The sequence below is a fragment of the Barbatula barbatula genome (genome assembly GCF_947034865.1).
Source record: "Barbatula barbatula genome assembly, chromosome: 20".
NCBI classification, from domain to species: Eukaryota; Metazoa; Chordata; class Actinopteri; order Cypriniformes; family Nemacheilidae; genus Barbatula; species Barbatula barbatula.
The window spans coordinates 10,805,657-10,823,819 of NC_136783.1; the positions used below are offsets into that span (position 1 = coordinate 10,805,657).

At 40.3% G+C, this 18,163-nt stretch overlaps 1 protein-coding gene across 10 annotated transcripts in view; it reads left to right on the forward strand.

Moving 5' to 3' along the window:
• The window catches only part of slc25a26 (solute carrier family 25 member 26), a 43,193-nt gene that overhangs the window by 2,870 nt on the left and 22,160 nt on the right, over nucleotides 1–18,163 (forward strand). For all 10 annotated transcript variants that reach the window (XR_013788090.1, XR_013788091.1, XM_079483440.1 and 7 more), the window contains 2 exons: nucleotides 6,811–6,915; nucleotides 7,051–7,098. Coding sequence is in view for 8 of the 10 variants with exons in the window: in XM_079483440.1 (XP_079339566.1) it covers nucleotides 6,811–6,915; nucleotides 7,051–7,098 (153 nt within the window). In the remaining 2 variants the exon portion in view is untranslated. The remainder of the gene's footprint in view (nucleotides 1–6,810; nucleotides 6,916–7,050; nucleotides 7,099–18,163) is intronic.

Sequence of the window (18,163 nt, forward strand, 5' to 3'; positions counted from 1 at the left end):
ATTTTTGATCATATTACTGGATAGGTTAGAAAAATGGAGCATGAGTATGTGCCAATAAAAAAAGATTTTAATTACAACACTGATATGAAAACCTATGTTGATAAAACTATGACAAGATTGAGTTAATAATTAAATAAACACGGTTATATTATTTAAAATTCACCATCAATGTTTTTGAAAAAAAACTGTAAACATTTAAAGGTTCAGTCAGTGAAATCTAGTGGCAAGGTTGCAAATTGCAACCAACCACTCACTCCACCCCTCACCCCCCTTTCGCCCCTACGGCTGTCAGAACATGGTGAATTATGCAAGGGGACCTGTTGTGTAAACTTAACAGATAAAAATAGCTCATTCAAGACAATAAAAACGCAACGCTTAATTGTGCACGCTCTGAAGGCATAGCTATGCATATTATATTTCATTTCTATCAATAGATCATCTAAAGAATTACACACTGGTCCTTCAATATCGGCCCACCTGACATTTTGTGTTTAAATGTAATGTTGTGTTTGTACTGGTGCGGAGCAGAGAAAGCGTTCTCAATCCATTCCAATGGACATGAGCTTTTCTTTCGTGTGGAGCTCAACTTCAATGTTTTAAAGAGACCAGAACCTATTAAAAAGAGAGATTCAGTCCCCACAGGATGCGGTGTGATGAGACGTGACTAACACCTTGTTCTTGATTTTTTTTAAATTTTCTTGCTTTGTGCTATATACGTGTGGTGTAGTGTAAGGGCGGTTTCACAGAAGCACTTTCAGTGTTTCCCCTAGGATTTTGTGAGACTTTGACGCTGATAACATCACACAGTAAATAACATAAATCTATTTAGCTTCTACTCGCTGATCTATAACCATTACATTGTATTTTAACGCAACTGAATGCTATTTTCACATATTATCTGTCCTCTTGTCAGACACAAAACAAGTATAAAATATTGATCCAACCAACTGTTACTTTTACTGCTGGTCAAATCCTGATTTAGAAACTCGACATCGTCTGACAAAATCTTTGTCAGTCTTTCTAGAATTTGCGTCTGCTAAATGACTAAATGTATAATGTTCTCTTTCAATAACAGAGTCCACATAGACTGTCTACGCGGAAAGGCAAGTGCACTGAGGAATGCATATTGAAAACTCATATTGATGCAGTCCAGCTGTGGCAGGGGGAGCAATTGAACAATGGTTCAGGCCAATGAAACCAAATTTGAACAACCCTAAAATGATAACGAACCGAACTTGTTGTAGATTTGTATGCCAGCTCCAAATCTCAGGGTATCACCCGAAATGCCAGCATAACCAATCAGAAAATAGTTTTTAGAACCAAACGATCTTTATGTGTTCATGACCGATCATCGCTGTGTGTCCAAGTACTTTATTACACGGCTCGTTGGAGTGCTTGATTCTGATTGGCCAGTTTCATTATTTGCAGGTTCGTTATTCCCAGATAACAACCTCTCAAAACTTTTTTTTGACAAATTAAATATAAATATGCGTTTTAATAACATATATGACATTATATTTACAAATGACTAAACCTAATTGCCTGTTCGTGACATTTGAACCTAATTTCTTACCTTAAAACGGAAGTGAACTGCTTTTCCTCATGGATAGTCTCCATTCGGTAAAAATAAATTCACAAATTCACATTTCATGTCCAGTTTTTTTATCATGTGCCAAGTAGCCTTACGATAAGCAGGATAATGTACAAGCAGACGGATGTTAGAAATAAGCCCCTTCAGTGTGATACAAGACCCTCCGCTTCGTGTCCTAAACACACTGTCGGGATTATTTCTGCGATAACAACCAGCTGCCTGTACATTATCCCTTACTTAGTACTTGTGCCCATCCTACTATTCCAACGAAATTCACCCCAAAATCAATGCATGCAGCAAACAAGGGTCATATGACGCGGCTAAAAACCACATACTGATTATTTATTTTACAGGTGTCATACTAATCCTCATTAATTAATGAATATATTTTAAATATAATTTCCTAGAAGATTTGAGGCAGTTTTCTTGAGGCAGTATTAAAATAAATCACCTGTTGTTCCATTCTCTTATCTACGCTGTGGAAGGCACACTGTGTGAAATATGACATTTCGCCTGCAGCTGGAAAAGCTATCATTGCCTACTAATTGCAGCCATTTAACATAGCCCAAAAATAAAAGTCAGGTGAACAGGTTAGCCTCCAGCAATACCCAGGACATTTCAATATGAGGTGAAGATGAAGTCAGGTTCCGTTGATAACCCTTGGCCTGCTGTAGGATTTGCACTCTTGAAAAGAATTAATAGCAGAGCCTTGGCCGAATCGCTGTGGGATTTGGTTACACGTTGCCCTGTTCAAAGCTTGTAATACCAGAGCTTAGCCATGAAAGTCGTTCCCTCGGACCCTCTAGAGCAGAAAACACAGTCATCTTCTGATATTTTTTGTTGTTAATTTGTTCACAGTTATATCCGTTTTAGATTTGTGGTCGTCTAGGAATTTTGTACAATCGCTTGGAATATGCAAAGCTTTCCTATTCATATTTCCCCACTACGATTCAGGTTAAAGAAATACATTTTAGACTTTAAATGACACAAGGCGTCTGACTTTGTTCTCAACTTTACCAGCCTACCTTATTTCCAGCCCTATTGTTCACGCAGTCATATGATAAGTCTCGTCTTGCTCCATGATTGTGTAATAATAACACTACCATTTCTCTTCTTTCTCACTTCAGCGTTGTGATGTCACTGTAAGCGCGTGTGCACATATACACGCTATAAAGAATGCTCTGCCTGATGGCGTCTGTCAGGGCCAGAGCAGGCTGTTATCTAGCCATTATATCAGATTTATCTTCATTCCCATTCGCCCAACACGCTCTCCGAAAGCTCATTTGTCAAGCTGAAGGAGCACTATTCCTGCATTTATAAACCTTGGTTCTCCCTGTGGCTGTAATGTGAAAAACACAGCGCTGTGTGAATGGTGAAGCGTCTGGCACCACGCTAAGTTTGGCACAGCAAATAATCCATGCATTGCCCATGAGAAAAAGGGTTGCCGGTGATTTATTGTACAAATCTAGCTGGAGCTTTGTACCGTGGCTCATTTTCACCCCCTCCCTTGCCCTTACCTGGCAAGTAGATTACGCGTCAAAAAATAGACAGGCAGTCCAAATGTGAAGTGCTGGGTTAACATGTTTTCGCTGCATATGCAATGGTATTATTAAGGGACGGTAGATGTGACAGCCAGATATTAGTTTGTGCTTTTCCTGCAGATGGGAGGGACCCAGGGGGGATGCTGTTGTTTTTTTGTAGGATGACCTGGGGACGAATGTTCCAGATGCCTGGTGGATTTCCAGCTTCCTAAAGCTCCGTGTTCCGTGAGTCCCCGGGTTCAGAACCGGTTTGGAATGTTCCAATCTTGAATCACAGACGTGAGAGTGACCAGCTAACAGCTGCACTGAATGATGACCACCACCCATGACAATTCACCAACAGCAATGCTGTTACGTGTCATTTGCCTTTAAGGGTGATATGCAGCTGACATGGAGTGAACATGCAGAACTTTTACAATGTGCTGTCTATACATTCTTTAAAGTGGATTATGTCACCATTTTTAAATCTGTAAAAATAATGAAATGTCTATTAAAAGCAACCCTAGAGAATCCCTTTGGCTCCCGCGCAGTATGCTACTGGGCTCTACACTTATAGCTCAAACTAGATTCTGAGGTAGCAGCTGGTTGTTAGCCGTTAGCGCATAGTGTGCTAGTTACATCGCAGTTAACATGCTCACGTTAGCTACATAGCACATTGGCAGTCACCCAAAACACAACACATGGACATGAATAGTAACCAAATTAGTTCTATATTTTCGTAAACTCACTAGCGACCAGGCATTGTGCTTTGTGTAATAGGTGCAATCACTAACTTACACTCAACTGGCTATGGGAATAATGCCTACTATAGTAACTATAGATACCTATAACATTAGTCTACATGCATGAACTACGGAATCAGCACCTTTTGACCATAAAACATTTATTGTGGTTTGGTAGTCATCGTCAACTAGCCTAACACTAAATTCGTGACGCGGCACGATCATGCTACGTAAGCTATTGAGACCCGGCAACATTATCTCTAGTCTACCTTACGGTTATATATTGTGAAGCAATAACGTTAGTGCGCCAGTAAACAACCTGAGCATAGCCTAATAACTAATAAGCTCAAAAGTACAGGACAGTAAGAAAACATTTACAGTTTAAGACTTTCAAATCCAGTAGAAGGAAGACTATGTCTCTATACGCTTTGCAACCCGTTGGCTCTTGCAGCTCGTGCCCCCGTCAGATATTGATTCATGTTCGATCACTCTTTATCTTTTCCTCTGCCATGGTGATGGTTTGGAGACTTGCATTGAACTAAATAATTTCCTCTCATTGTTAGCTGTTGGCTAACTTCACCCAGGCTACGAGTAAAACGTGAAGTATGCCGTTAAGCAGGTGATGGGCGGGGCTTGTGAACCTACCCGCACACAAAAGTTACAAGTGTGATTTCACCCGACTAGAGGACTGCTTAGGTAGCAGCGGCAGTCAAATTCGTCCAGTTAAGAGTTATCCTACCACCAAAGTCATTATTTTCAGGTCGAAAAACTCCCTAGTGTTGCTTTAAAGGGATACAGTTCTGCAACCGAAAATGAAAATGGTGAAGTAAATGATGACAGAATTTTCATTTTTGTGTGAAGTATCCCTTTAAACTAAATGTCCCACAACTGCAAACACACACACTTATTTTCAGATTTCACCAGCCCAGTTTTCCCCTTCACTGCTCTCTGTAAATGTCCCGGAAATGCACAATGTCGGTAATTGATCAGGTGTAATCTCTCTCCATCAACTCCCCTGTGAGATGATACCAAATTGCTGCGGCGCGCACTCGCTCCCACCAATTCAATTACTGCAAGAATTACTTGTCATATCCACTTCCCTCTCCATTTAGTGCCGTAATTTTGATCCTTTTGAGAATTACATGAGTAGACGTGATGTTCAGTGTTTCATAAATGTTAACCCAGCGAAAAAAATAATGTAATCAGCTTTGTAAAATAGGTCCTGTCAGTTTGAGTATTATACTGATGCAAGTAGCCTCAGTTTTTTAACACTGGGGGGCACTCTTGCCACATGCATTTGCTTTTATATATTTCAACCGTTCATACTTTTTGCAGGTGAAAATAACAATTAAACACTTCCTTTGTAATACTCTTCTTAAGTGTCAGTCATGTTTGTTTCCCAAAGTGCTCGAAAAGTTTGGTGAGAACACCACTTTGATCAGCTTACAGACAGTCAAATATAAACTTTTGCACATTTGTGTCTTCACACATGCTGTTCTGTAAGCCAAGTGGCCATTCGTCTCACACAGAGCGCAAAGTACCTTAGCTTGTTCACACAAGCCGTGCTTATATGCTGTCAAGCGACTCTTAGATGAGCGAACACAGCAACACCCTGTGCCCGCACTCTCATTCAGAAAAGATTACTTTGAGCACCACACATCCAGTGCGAGTCTGGGGTGAGGTGGGGGCTCTTTCAATTCCCTGTGGTTGTCGAGATTGCTTTCTGTCCTCGGTTCGCAGAACTTCGCACTGGTATTTCCGCCCCCAGGATGGAGAGGATAAGATGCATAGCATCGGTTGTGCAGTTTCAGAGGGGATGTGACCGTAAAGAATAGAACTTGAATAAAAGCATGGTTCATCTACTAATAAAAGGATGTTTGGTGGGATTTCAAGGGGATGACTGTTTGAGAACCTGCTTATTGTCTGATTCATGCGAATAATGTAATGGGGGATTCTCCTTCAATGAATGCAACAAAGATGCTGTTGCATGTTGTGGATAAAAATAAATTTGACAAAATTTGATTTTTCAACCATCAAGTATGTTGGTACATATGAGTAATTTTTAAGCTAAAAACTGTATGATTTTTAAATGATATTGAGGTTATAATTTCTTCTAAATATATTTTGCCCTGTTTCATTGTATAAACTAGGGCTGTCACAAATCAGATTTTCACTATACTTAATATAATATAATATAGTTAAAATATGTTACCAATGTTATCAACCCTTCACTGGCTACCCATTAAGTATCGTATTGACTTTAAAGTTCTTTTAATCAATTACAAAGCCTTAAAAAGGTTTAGCCCCTACCTACATAACCGAGCTTCTATCACACTACAAGCCATCACGCTCTCTCATATCTCAAAACTCAGGACTCTTGATAACACCTAGAATAACTAAATCCACCAAACAGGGTCGAGCTTTCTCAGACACAGCACCTAAACTCTGGAATAGCCTTCCTGATATTATTCCAGGATCAGACACACTCGCCCAATTTAAATCTAGATTAAAGATGCATCCTATCAGCCAAGTATTCACTTAATGTAAAATATGCTAAATAAACCACCGGGAGACTGCTGACATTAGATATTATTTACTAGAATAATCTTTCTTTTTCTATAAGCACCATGCACTGTGCTGTGTTTGACCTTTTTTGTGTTTTTCAGTTTTTATTATTTTCTCCTGTAAATCTGCTTTGGGACAATGCACATTGTGTAAAATTACCAGTTAAAATATGGTAATTTTGAAGTCCTTTTTAAAAAGATCCTTTTAAAAACGGCATCTTGAGACCAAACGATTGCTCTGATATATTTTAATATCATGGGTATTGTCAATACCGTGTGACACCCATACTATAAACTTAAATGTGTTGTTTTCTGTTATATTGCATGTTTTTATTGGTTTGTGTTTTTCACAGCCTTATGTGACATGTTGACATTATCTTCCTCTCACACAGGTTGCCTGTTTGATCCGTGTACCAACTGAAGTGGTAAAACAGAGGGCGCAGGCCAATCCCTCCCTCAGTACCTACCGTGTGCTACTAAATACACTACAAGAAGAGGTGCGGGTACACTACTCAGGCTGTCACGTTACACAAAGACGGACAGGCGGATTGGTTGATAAATATTTTGTTTTGTTTGCACAACAAGGGTTTATTAGACGCCTAATCTTGTATCTCTTTGACTTTTCATTGCAGGGTTTCAGAGGGTTGTACAGAGGTTATGGCAGTACAGTCCTCAGGGAGGTAAGATAACTCTTTAGGATTCAAGTCTTGTTTTGTTAAAACATCCCCTTACCCTAGGCAAGCGCAACTGATACCGATCCTTATGGGTGAAAAATCTGTGAAGCAATGTTAAGCCAATTGTTGTGTTAGTTGATGTCTCTGTTCTTATTTGAATCTCAGTTTGCTCATTTAAAGGTCTAGAATGGGAGACCCTGTTTGTATATACTCGTGTAGTCTTCGCATATTTTATGAATTTGCGTTATTATTTGCATTTCATGCTTGCATTGCACAGCATGTTTGAGGGCAGAGCTAGCTAACAGTAAATAGCAACGCTGTGAAAGGCGTTTGATCGGACAGCAAGATAACAGTTAGGAATAAGTTAGTAGATTACTTTGTAAAGTCAGGGACAACCGGACTATGTACCGCATGGTAGAGGAAGATGAAATGCGTTTAGTTGGTGCAACATGGTGAATTCAATGTATGTAGGCACGCTCTGTATGTAGATATTAATAGATTATTCTTAGGTAATACAAACATAACGGTTTATTACGTAAGGTCTTTTATACACCTCTGAATAAATAGTTATGTATATTACATTTTCTGTCTGTCAATAGAGCCTCCTAAAAATCCCATATTGCTCCTTTAAGCAAATCATTTCTTATTTTTTAGTGTTTGTTAAAAACTTTTTTTAATGAAACAAGATGCACCACAAACATGCACAAGGTGAAATGCATTATATCCCCTCACCCCTCACTTTTTTTTATGGATCTCTTATATTAATCCTTTGATTAATCATCTGTTTTCCTCTGCACCTTCATAATAATGCTTATCCAGTTCCCTCAAAGCTCATTTTTATTTGTTTTCCGATTTGATTTTCTCGTCCTTCACGTCACTCATCGGCAGACGAAGGGAAACAGGCCGAGATATTCCACATCAAAGAAAAGTTGTTGTCTGTGTGAAGGTGACACCCGTTTTTCCACCAGCCGATAGCGTCTCTCGCTGCCGGGTGATCCTGTACTTATTTTCCGCCTCACTTAACGCACGTTATTCACGCAAATTCCATCTGGATGTAAAGGAAAAAAGGACAACAAGCTTTTTCTGATTTCTCCAAGGGCTTCTGAATAAATGAATACATTTTGAATGCGAGACACAGGCTCAGGCTGAATACTAAGGGCCAGATAAAATAGAGGTTCTGAGAGGTGCCCCGCTTCTTTCTGGGGATTGGCTTTGACGTGTGTCAGGAAGCTAATTCATTTTCTCGTCCCGCTATCTTATCCAGCACCGCAACCCTGTCAGTTGAAGTTTGTTTACCCCGGATGCCTAGTCCCCCTTACGCAGGGATTTAATTGGGGTCTTCTCCATTATGCAGATTCATTAAAGAGCACTGGACAAGAGGTTATGATGAGATACAGCAGGGATACTAGCCCATCATGTAGAAGAGAGAGAAGATGGTAACATTTTGGCCAAGGGGACCAAACAAAAATAAATCATTGTTGCATATGTGTTTTACTGTATATTATATAAACGCAGATAAACTGGGCCCAAGAAATCATTTTTATTGACACACTTTGTTTATTTCAATGCTGCCCGGTGGAAAAGTTCAGTATTGTAGTAGGTACTCTAAAGTCTGAGTTTGTAAATTGTCCCAAATACTGTATCACAGTACACAGCTTGTCACCATTAGTCAGATGTGTTTACAATGTGTCTACAGAAAGATTACGATTGAATAAAGTCACTTGAGGTTATAAAATCTATTTGGAGTCTCTATTATCTAGGATCTAACCTAGCTTTCGCCACTAGAGGGAGATACAGGATTAGAAAAAATGTGATAACCATCTGTATCAGTGCTGAGATTACTACACTTCAGGTTATCATCAACATCCAACAGAACTTCATTCAATGTTATAAAAGTTAAACGGTCTAGACAAAATTTTCCTGGTCGCTTTTTAATCTAATTTTAGTTTATGGTCAGGATTATCTTGGCTATTTTGCTGCAGTGCAAATTTGAAGAAAAAGAAATTGAATTTGCAAGCTGTTTTGTTTATCCTAGCACTTTATCATGGTCGATTACTGTGAGAGACAGACAGAAGAGAGTTTCACTTCATGAGTTCGTGAATTCATTTCAGTAAATGCGGACCGGAGCTTTTGAGCTTCAGAGCTTCAGACTATATGACCAGTGCAATATTTTGAGGTTTTCTGGAGCGGCTGTTTCGCAATAGATCCTAACGAGTGATGACAGAATTTTCATATTTGGGTCAACTGTTTCTTTAAAAATGCTCCTCAGTTTCGAAGCTTTTGTCTGGGTGGTTTTCTTTTATTGGAGCTTCGTTCATCACATATCTTAGACATAGATGGAAGACATCAGGATTCTGGCACACTGTGTTGAGACAAACAGTTCTGACAAATTGTGTTTGTTTCTGATGACAACTGTTTAGTGCATTTAGCTTTACTTTGTTACGTTGAGGAGGAAATGGTTTTATATTATTGTCTTTTTTTTAAGTTTTATGCTTTCCGTTTCAGTGCCTTTGCTCTGATCTCTAGTTGACACTGAAGGCAGTGAGCCGCTGAGGTCTTGCTCAAGATAGATTTGTCTGATTTAGATGTGTGTTTATTGTTTTTGTTCATTGGTCACAGTGGACCATGAAGCAAACAGGTTAAAGTGTGTTTATATTGTAGTGCGATGTTGATTTGAAGTTGTTATTCTTTTCTTTGATAAACATAAACACAGAGAGTATGGCAGGAGGAGGCTGGGCTTCATTTATGCTCTTGTCAGTCTGTCAAATTTCCAGTTACAGGCAGATTTCCGATTTTATTAATTTTTTCTCTTATTTTCATTCATTTTTTAAATATTGTATTTAATGTTATTTTGGCCTTAAACCAAACTCCTATTAAAGGGGCTGACAAATGTTTAGCCAAAAGAGGGTCCAAGCATTGATGTTTGTATATGATGTATTTTCCTATTGTCTCGTCGGCTTTAAAAATGATAATTTCTCAAAATGTATTAAGTCAGTTAACTGTCTATGTTGTGTGAACTACATAAAAAATTGAGACATTTACATTTAGGTGATTTAATATAACTTCAGTCAGATATTGGCAAAGTCGAACCTTCCAGGCCTTGTCAGTTAGCCGCGCCTCATTATTTGATCTGATTAGCAGATATTAAACACGGAAGTTGTGCACATTTTCATCGTATTTCCCTATGCAATGTGTGCATGCGTATAGGATATATAAGCATATGTAACGTACGTGTTGGCATGTTTGGATGTTTGTGCTGGCATTGATCCGTGCCAGTTTGTGTTTATTCTCTTCTGGTTGGCTGGCTGACTGAGTTTCTGTTTATTTGAAGTGTGCCATATATGAGTGAATGATTTATTGTACACATGTGAAGACACGGAGGCTTCTCCTCTATCTTTCACATAAACAGCCTACATCATGCCTCCAGCTGAAATGTGAGAGTTTGAAAAAGGGAATATTGAAGAATGTGGTGTTGAAATAAAGGTGCTCTTCTGTGTTCAAACACGGCTGCTTCTGGCACGAGGGGGTTGCATGACAACTGAGACACAGCTGACCAACCGTTGCGTTGGCCGCTGGAGAGAAAAAATACAGCTCTCTTCAAACCACAAAATAACTTGTTAATCCAGGTCCCGCTGCGGTGAACCTCACATTTTATATCTACGTAAGTGATGAACTTTGGATTTACTAACTGTATCCAAACTGTATGATAGCAGTTGCCACATTCTTCAAGTTAAAGTAATAGTTCACCCAAAAATGAAAATTCTGTCATGTCATTTCAAACCTGTATTCACTTGCATAGGTTTTGTGTCCATACCATAGAAGCTATACCATAGCATAGTTTGATTAATACTAAATTAGCTTTTATTTTTAGATCCATAGTTTTTATGTAAATTATAGCAATTTTGGTGTATGCTTTTGTCATTTTATAAGGTATTTGTTTATTTCTTATGTTGCTATTTTAGATTTTTATTGTAGTTTGTTGTAGTTCTATTGTAGTGCTTAACTTATTTCAGTTTATTTTTAAGTCTGAGTTTTTCTAATCATTTTAGGTCGGTATTTAAATGAATTTCAATGAACAGAAACATTTTACGAATTTTAATTTTAGAAAACAAAAGTGGGAACTTTTTTAAAATGGCAAGCTCAAATGAGATTGGCTGTCTTTACATAACATTCACAAGTAAGTTGCGTTTTAGTTCCCAGTCCATTCACATGTCAGCCAGGACTCAGGTGGCCACTTCCTTTCTAAAGTCAAACGTGGCCAAAAATAACCTGTAAGTTTTGGACTAGTTTGCTTCTCTGAGATTAACACCATTTTAAAGAAAATGACCTAAGAAGAATTCATGTTTGCTGGAGGAACTCAGGCGTGTTTTGTCCAGGGTGAAGAGAGATTTAGTAGTGTGTGTATGTGTGTGTCACAGACTGAAGACTCAGAATGAGCCATGTCTGGCTGCGGGTTGCTCCGGCCGTCCACTCTTTACTCTCCCTGAGGGACTGGTTTTGGCAGGTCTCCTCGCAAGGCTGTTGATCAGCATTACGAGAATCCTGATATATGATGGCTCTGAACAAGACACTCCATTCGTCTGAGTTATTCTGATGAGTAATAATTGAATACAGACCTTTCCGTGCTTAAAAAAAGACTGTGTATGTCTACTTGCTTTTGAAGAAATGCTTAAAGTTTCGTCCAGACCATTGAATGCACTTTCAAAATTGCGGTAGCCAGCGTAATATACGGAGATTCATGTAAAGTTCATAGTGTCAATGTGCTGCTTGACTCCTTGTCTTTTTGTTGGTTCATGTCTCACAGTCTCAGTGCAAGCACAGCTGTTAAATGATCCTTTTTTACCCACAACCCTCGGCTGCGCATGTTCCTCTCACCGATAGTGCAAGACTGTGTGTTCCCGCCAAGGTTTCTGCCACGGGATCCTCGGAACCGCCTGATACGTTAATATTTCTAACCAACTTTGTACCGATAATCTAAATCTTCCCAAGGATATAATTGTTTTGTCCTTGATTTCTTTAGAAGTTAGCACAAAGACGGCTCTCAAATTGACCCGAAAGCACGTTCTCAGGCATCCACCTAGCAATATTTCACCATTTATACAGTACTGTAAAGCTTCAGTCAAAAAGGAAACAATCTGTACAGATATTTGTCAGATATACACAGCGTCAGCATTGTGAGTTTGCTTGATGTAGAGTTTGGTATCTCCAGCTACCTTCCAATACATCTCAAAAACCATTACAATCTCAAAAACATCACGATTCAGTACAGTACATTCATTGCCGTATATGACGTCATAATTAATCGACATCATAATGGACCTTTTTCACCTTTCCAGGTTTTCGTCATAGTTGGGAAAACGTCTAAAGCAGTGAAGGAAGACTACTTCAGATATACATTTACATTTAGTCATTTAGCAGACGCTTTTATCCAAAGCGACTTACAGATGAGGAAACATTGGAAGCAATTATAACAACATAGGCAACAAAATACATAAGTGCATCAAACTAGTCCATTAAAGCCTAGCACAGTATAAAAAGCTGAGAATAGTGAGGTTAGTATTTTATTTTATTTTTTTTAAAGAAGGAAAGGGAAGAGGATTAGGAAAAAATCAATCAGCGACGTGTTGACGGAAGAGATGCGTTTTTAGGCGTTTTTTAAAGATGGCAACCGAGTCTGCTGATCTTGTAGCAGCTGGTAGATCATTCCACCAATGTGGAACAGATCCAGAGAAGGTACGGGAGAGTGACTTTTTTCCTTTTTGGGATGGTACCACTAGTCGTTGTTCCTTTGCAGACCGCGGTTATCTGGCAGGAACATAGATCTGCATTAGCGAGTGGAGATACGATGGTGCAGATCCGGTGTTGGTCTTGTAGGCCAGGAGCAAAGCTTTGAACTTTATGCGGGCGGCAACAGGGAGCCAGTGTAACATGATGAAGAGCGGAGTTACATGCGCTCTCTTCGGTTCATTGAAAAGACCACTCTTGCCGCCGCATTCTGGATCATCTGGAGAGGTTTGATTGTGCAAGCAGGAAGTCCAGCCAGAAGCGCATTGCAATAATCCAGTTTGGACAGGACAAGAGCCTGGACTAGGACTTGAGTAGAGTGCTCCGATAGGAAAGGTCTAATTTTCCTAATGTTGTAGAGGATGAATCTACAGGACCGGGTGGTGCTGGCAACATGACTTGTGAGGTTAAGCCGATCATCGATTACCACTCCCAGGTTTCTGGCTTTGCTGGACGGTGTAATCGTTGATGAGCCTAGTTGAATGGCAAGGTTGTGGTGAATCTTTGGGTTGGCTGGGATCACAAGCAGTTCCGTTTTTGCAAGGTTTAGCTGCAGGTGATGATCCTTCATCCAAAGCGAGATGTCACTCAGGCATGCCGCGATGCGAGCAGCGACCGTCGGATCGTCCGGTTGAAATGACAAGTAGAGTTGTGTGTCGTCGGAATAGCAGTGATAGGAGAAGCCATGCTTCTGAAGGACCGAGCCGAGGGATGTCATGTAAATGGAGAAGAGTAGCGGGGATGGACGGGCTGGTCCAGATGCAAGAGGGCATAGGTTGTCCAAGCAGGATGAAAGCATGGAACACAGAGTGTCTGTGGCATTGTCTGTATTCAAAAGAGAGAGCTCATCAGAGGGGGGGAGTGCAGAGAAGACAGCAGAGGAAAAACAGGAGAGAGGGAGAGACCGCAGGTTGCGCCGGAAGGTGACCATCGGTAAGACATCTGCGATATCCGGAGCAGTGAGGTCAAGGTTGAGGGTGACGAAGAAGTGATCAGACGTGTGCAGCGGGGTGACCTGAGAGTGATGAGTGGAGCAGTACCTTGTGAAGATTAGATCTAGATGGTTTCCAGACTTGTGGGTTGCTGATGTGGAAACCTGCTCGAGGAGAAATGATGCGGTCAGGTTGACGAAGTCAGCAGCCTGTGGCTTTCCAATGTGGATGTTGAAGTCACCTAGTACCACAAGGGGAGTACCATCCTCAGGGAAGGATGAAAGAAGCACATCCAGCTCCTCCAAGAAATGTCCAAGCTAACCTGGGGGACGATATATAACTACAAAATGACTTTTAACAGGGTGGGTGATAGTAACAGCATGAAACTCGAAGGAGCTGTTGTCACACAAGGGTGTTAGCTGATTGAATTTCCAGTCTTTGGGGATGAGTAGACCGGTGCCTCCACCCCTTCCTGTGATGCGAGGGCTGTGGGAGAAAGTGTGGTTATGGGAGAGGGCAGCGGGAGTGGCAGAGTCCTCTGGTTTGATCCATGTTTCTGTAAGTGCTAGATGGAAAGACCAGAATGTTTAACAAAAGCTGTAATGAAATCAGCTTTGTTCACAGCAGATTGGCAGTTCCACAATCCTATTGGGAAAGTAGAAGGGGCAGTTGCTAGCAGTGATACATTGTGAAGATTATTAGCATTGCGTCGCCTTCGGCATGCTGCAGATGATTTACGTGTTGTGATAACAGAAAGGATTTTATAACACATATTTAAGAGAAGCAGAAAGAAAATAGGGAGAAACATTAAAGATAACAATAAAGGAATAAGTGTTAGTGCAAACAAGTAAGACAAAAAGTGCAGGTGTTGATACAAAACAGAAAAATAATAATACAAAAGAAGTGCAATACTCAAGTGCCCTGTCAGTGTCCCGGGCTCGGTGGAGTCGCGCGCAGGTAGAGTCGATGTCTTTACTCTCTTCGGTCATCACGCGATGAGGGCTGCACGCGACCGCTGCAGCAGTGGGTAGACGCTTTTTTAAATACGCGTCTAATTACTTAAATTCAACAGGCCCCGCCCTCAGATGACACGCGCACACAAAGCAAACAAATTAAACTAGCCCAAGAACGAACGAAGGAACGATACTACCCGTGGTTTCACCACGTGACAGAGCGGAAGTAAATACAAAGCGATTTCTCAGTTTAACACAGTACTAAAACTCAACAAGACACAATTTAAATACACTTACACAGTTCTGTACGCTTCTGCAAAGTATTGACGTATACAAAGTATAGTGTATATATAAATAAAAAATGAAAATATATAAACTAGGATTTACGATGCCGATGACCCTTGAATGCGTCATCAAAGTTTTAATTTATTTGTTGACTGTGACAGTCCCTCATGTAAAGTTTGTCGCCGTGGGTTTGTATCCTCGTTCTATTTGTGGGTTAGGTTGTTTTAATTAGCAGGTCTCTGGGTTATGTTCGCTTCCCACAATTTTCTGCATGTTTGCCTCAATCCAAGCAGAAAACCATCTCAGGCCCTCACATGTGGTTTCAATAAGGGCCGCCGATCTGGCTGGGGACCGAGAAAGAGAAGGGGGGAGAAAGAGAGAGAGAGGGGGTATAATAGTAACTAAGGTTAGGGGGGGCTCTTGTCTTTCTGATACCCCAAAGACCTGTGACCTAAGCTTGAGTATGCCTCTGAGCAACAATGAACTAACATTCACACAGTTACCGGGACATAAATAAAATGAACCAGCGAGTGAACAAACGCTAGTCTGAGAAAGGCAGAAAAGAGAGGGCTATCCCATCTAGAGGGTTATCCCTTCTCATGAAAGAGCCGTGCCCTTGTAAAACAAGTGTGAGGTTAACCTCTAATTGTAGGGTGAGCTGTGCTGTCTGACGCTATGATTTATTTCCCTCGCCCAGCTTTTTTCTGTCCTTCTATAAACCTTCAATGGGCGTTTAGACTGACGGCAACCTCAAAGCGTTTCATTGAGATTATGCCATTTCTGGCGAAGTGATACGGTCAAATTCGGTCAAGTTGCCCTGTCCATCAATAACAGGTGACCAGAAGTACGGACGACTAATACCGCCCAATAGTTCATCCAAAAATGAAAATTCTGTCATCATTTACTCACCAACTGTTTGATTCTCTTTCTTCTGCAGAACACAAAAGAAGATATTTTGAAGAATGTTGGTAACCCAACAATGGCAGCAACCATTCACTTCTATTGTATGGACACAAAACCAATGCAAGTGAATGGGTACCGCCGTTGTTTGTTTACAAACATTCTTTAAAATATATTTTATTATGTTCTGCAGTAGGAAGAAAGCCATACAGGTTTGAAATGACAAAAGCGTGCGTAAATAATGACAGAATTTGGGTAAACTGTCCCCGTTAACTCGTCTTGTCTTGCTCTATTCTTGTCATTTTTACTCATCCTACACCTTCTCTGAACACGTCTTTGCCTCAGGTTCAGTGATGCTTATATGCCCCGAATTTGTGTACTTAACCCCAGCCATCTCCGGAGAAATATAGAGCTTGATCACCGACGTGCACGATAATAGGAGGTTGAAGGTGAGCGGCTCAACGCGACAGTAATGTTATTATTACAGCTTGCGAACCGGGAGCCCGTTCGGATCTATAATTGTCTTAGATTTGCTCTGAACATTGCATTTATCTGCAATTATCATTTCTCAAACCCAAAAAACAAAAAGAGTCTGGGGGTTTTCCTACGCAAGTTTGACCCAACAATCAGTGCTGACTTCACATTTCAGCATTTCCTGCGATCGTAAGGTCAACAGATGTCGATGTAACGCACGTCGAGCGCCAGATTTTTATCTGGCAGGGTAATATAAATGAACTCCCATTGTTTGAAGCACCTCATATAAATCACAGAACACAGAATGCTGTGCGCTCTCGCGTCTATTAGCGAACAAGTAATCGTGGCCAATTCAGCTACATTATTGCTCTCACGAGAGATAGTATTGGACCAAAATGAATGAAATCATCATGATGTCATCTGAAACACTCTGCCATAAAAAGGCTGCGATCAATACGCCAGGTAGATCATTTTTGTCGCTTCTGCCCAGGTCCTAACCGTACCCGTGACTAATATCAGAAAAATAGCAGAACTGATATCTTCTGAAGTCTAATCTTGTGTAGATGATTGGTGGTTTAGGTGGAGCCACCTGCTGAAGCCCTAACTGGTGAGAGCTGAAGATTGACTGTAATGTTTAGTTTAGCTCACATAACAGCGGCCCACGGCTGGAAACATCTGTAGGGAACTGTCAGGTTTGGGGGCGAGCACATGATGTCACTGCTTTATGTCAAAATGTGTTGCAGAAATTCAGGCTTCAGTGTGGAGGAAATCTCTATTGACTTTTTCGGTTTCCACCGTCCAACATTTGTTTGCGGTGTTCGCTGCAGAGTTTCTAGAGCTCGTGCTCCGAGGCAGGGGATTTGAACGAACCTCTAACCGTATATTATGTATTAAACTTTGTTGTGCCTCTCGTCCCACAATTCACAGTCTGTTCTGTAGGCATGAATCATACCTGCGGTTTGTTGTGGACAGGTGTGTTATTAGGTTTCTAAGTGATTTGATTTATGATTTTTCCTGGCAGACAATAAAAACGGTGGACTAGAATATAATACAGACCTGTGGGTGGCCTCTCGACTAAACCAATAAGCAACCACACAGAACACCCTGACATTAAAAAAAGGTTTTGGTCGGGTGAGCGACACTCCCATGTTCTTTCTATACAAATCTATTTTCTTATTTTAAAGGGATACTCCACCCAGTTGTTGCAAACCTGTATAGATTTCTTTGTTCTGTTGAACACAAATAAAGATATTTGGAAAAATGGACATCATTGACTGCCATAGTAGGAAAACATTTAAAGGGTAGTCAAAGGCGCCCTAGAACTGTTTGTTTTCCTAAATATATTCTTCAAAATATCTCATTTTGTGTTCACTATGGTCGTCTATGATGTCCCAGAAATGTCAGTTGCTAACATTTTTCCAATTATCTTTCTTTGTGTTTATCAAAACAAATAAATGTATACAGGGTGGAGTATCCCCCTGTCTGTTATTACATATTGAATAAATATACAGTGACCAAAAGTTTAGGTCCAAGATTAGACAATTGACATTTTAATGGGGCTTGGAATTACAACATATGCTTTTTATAAATTTATAGTCATAGACTACAAAATATTACCTATTAATATTAATATTACTATTAAGAGATCTTGAAAATCTTGAAAACGCATAAATGGTGGTCACTCTATGCTTTATTTTCTGTGAGCAAACAGGGTATATGTCGAACCTCGCATGGACAAACCGG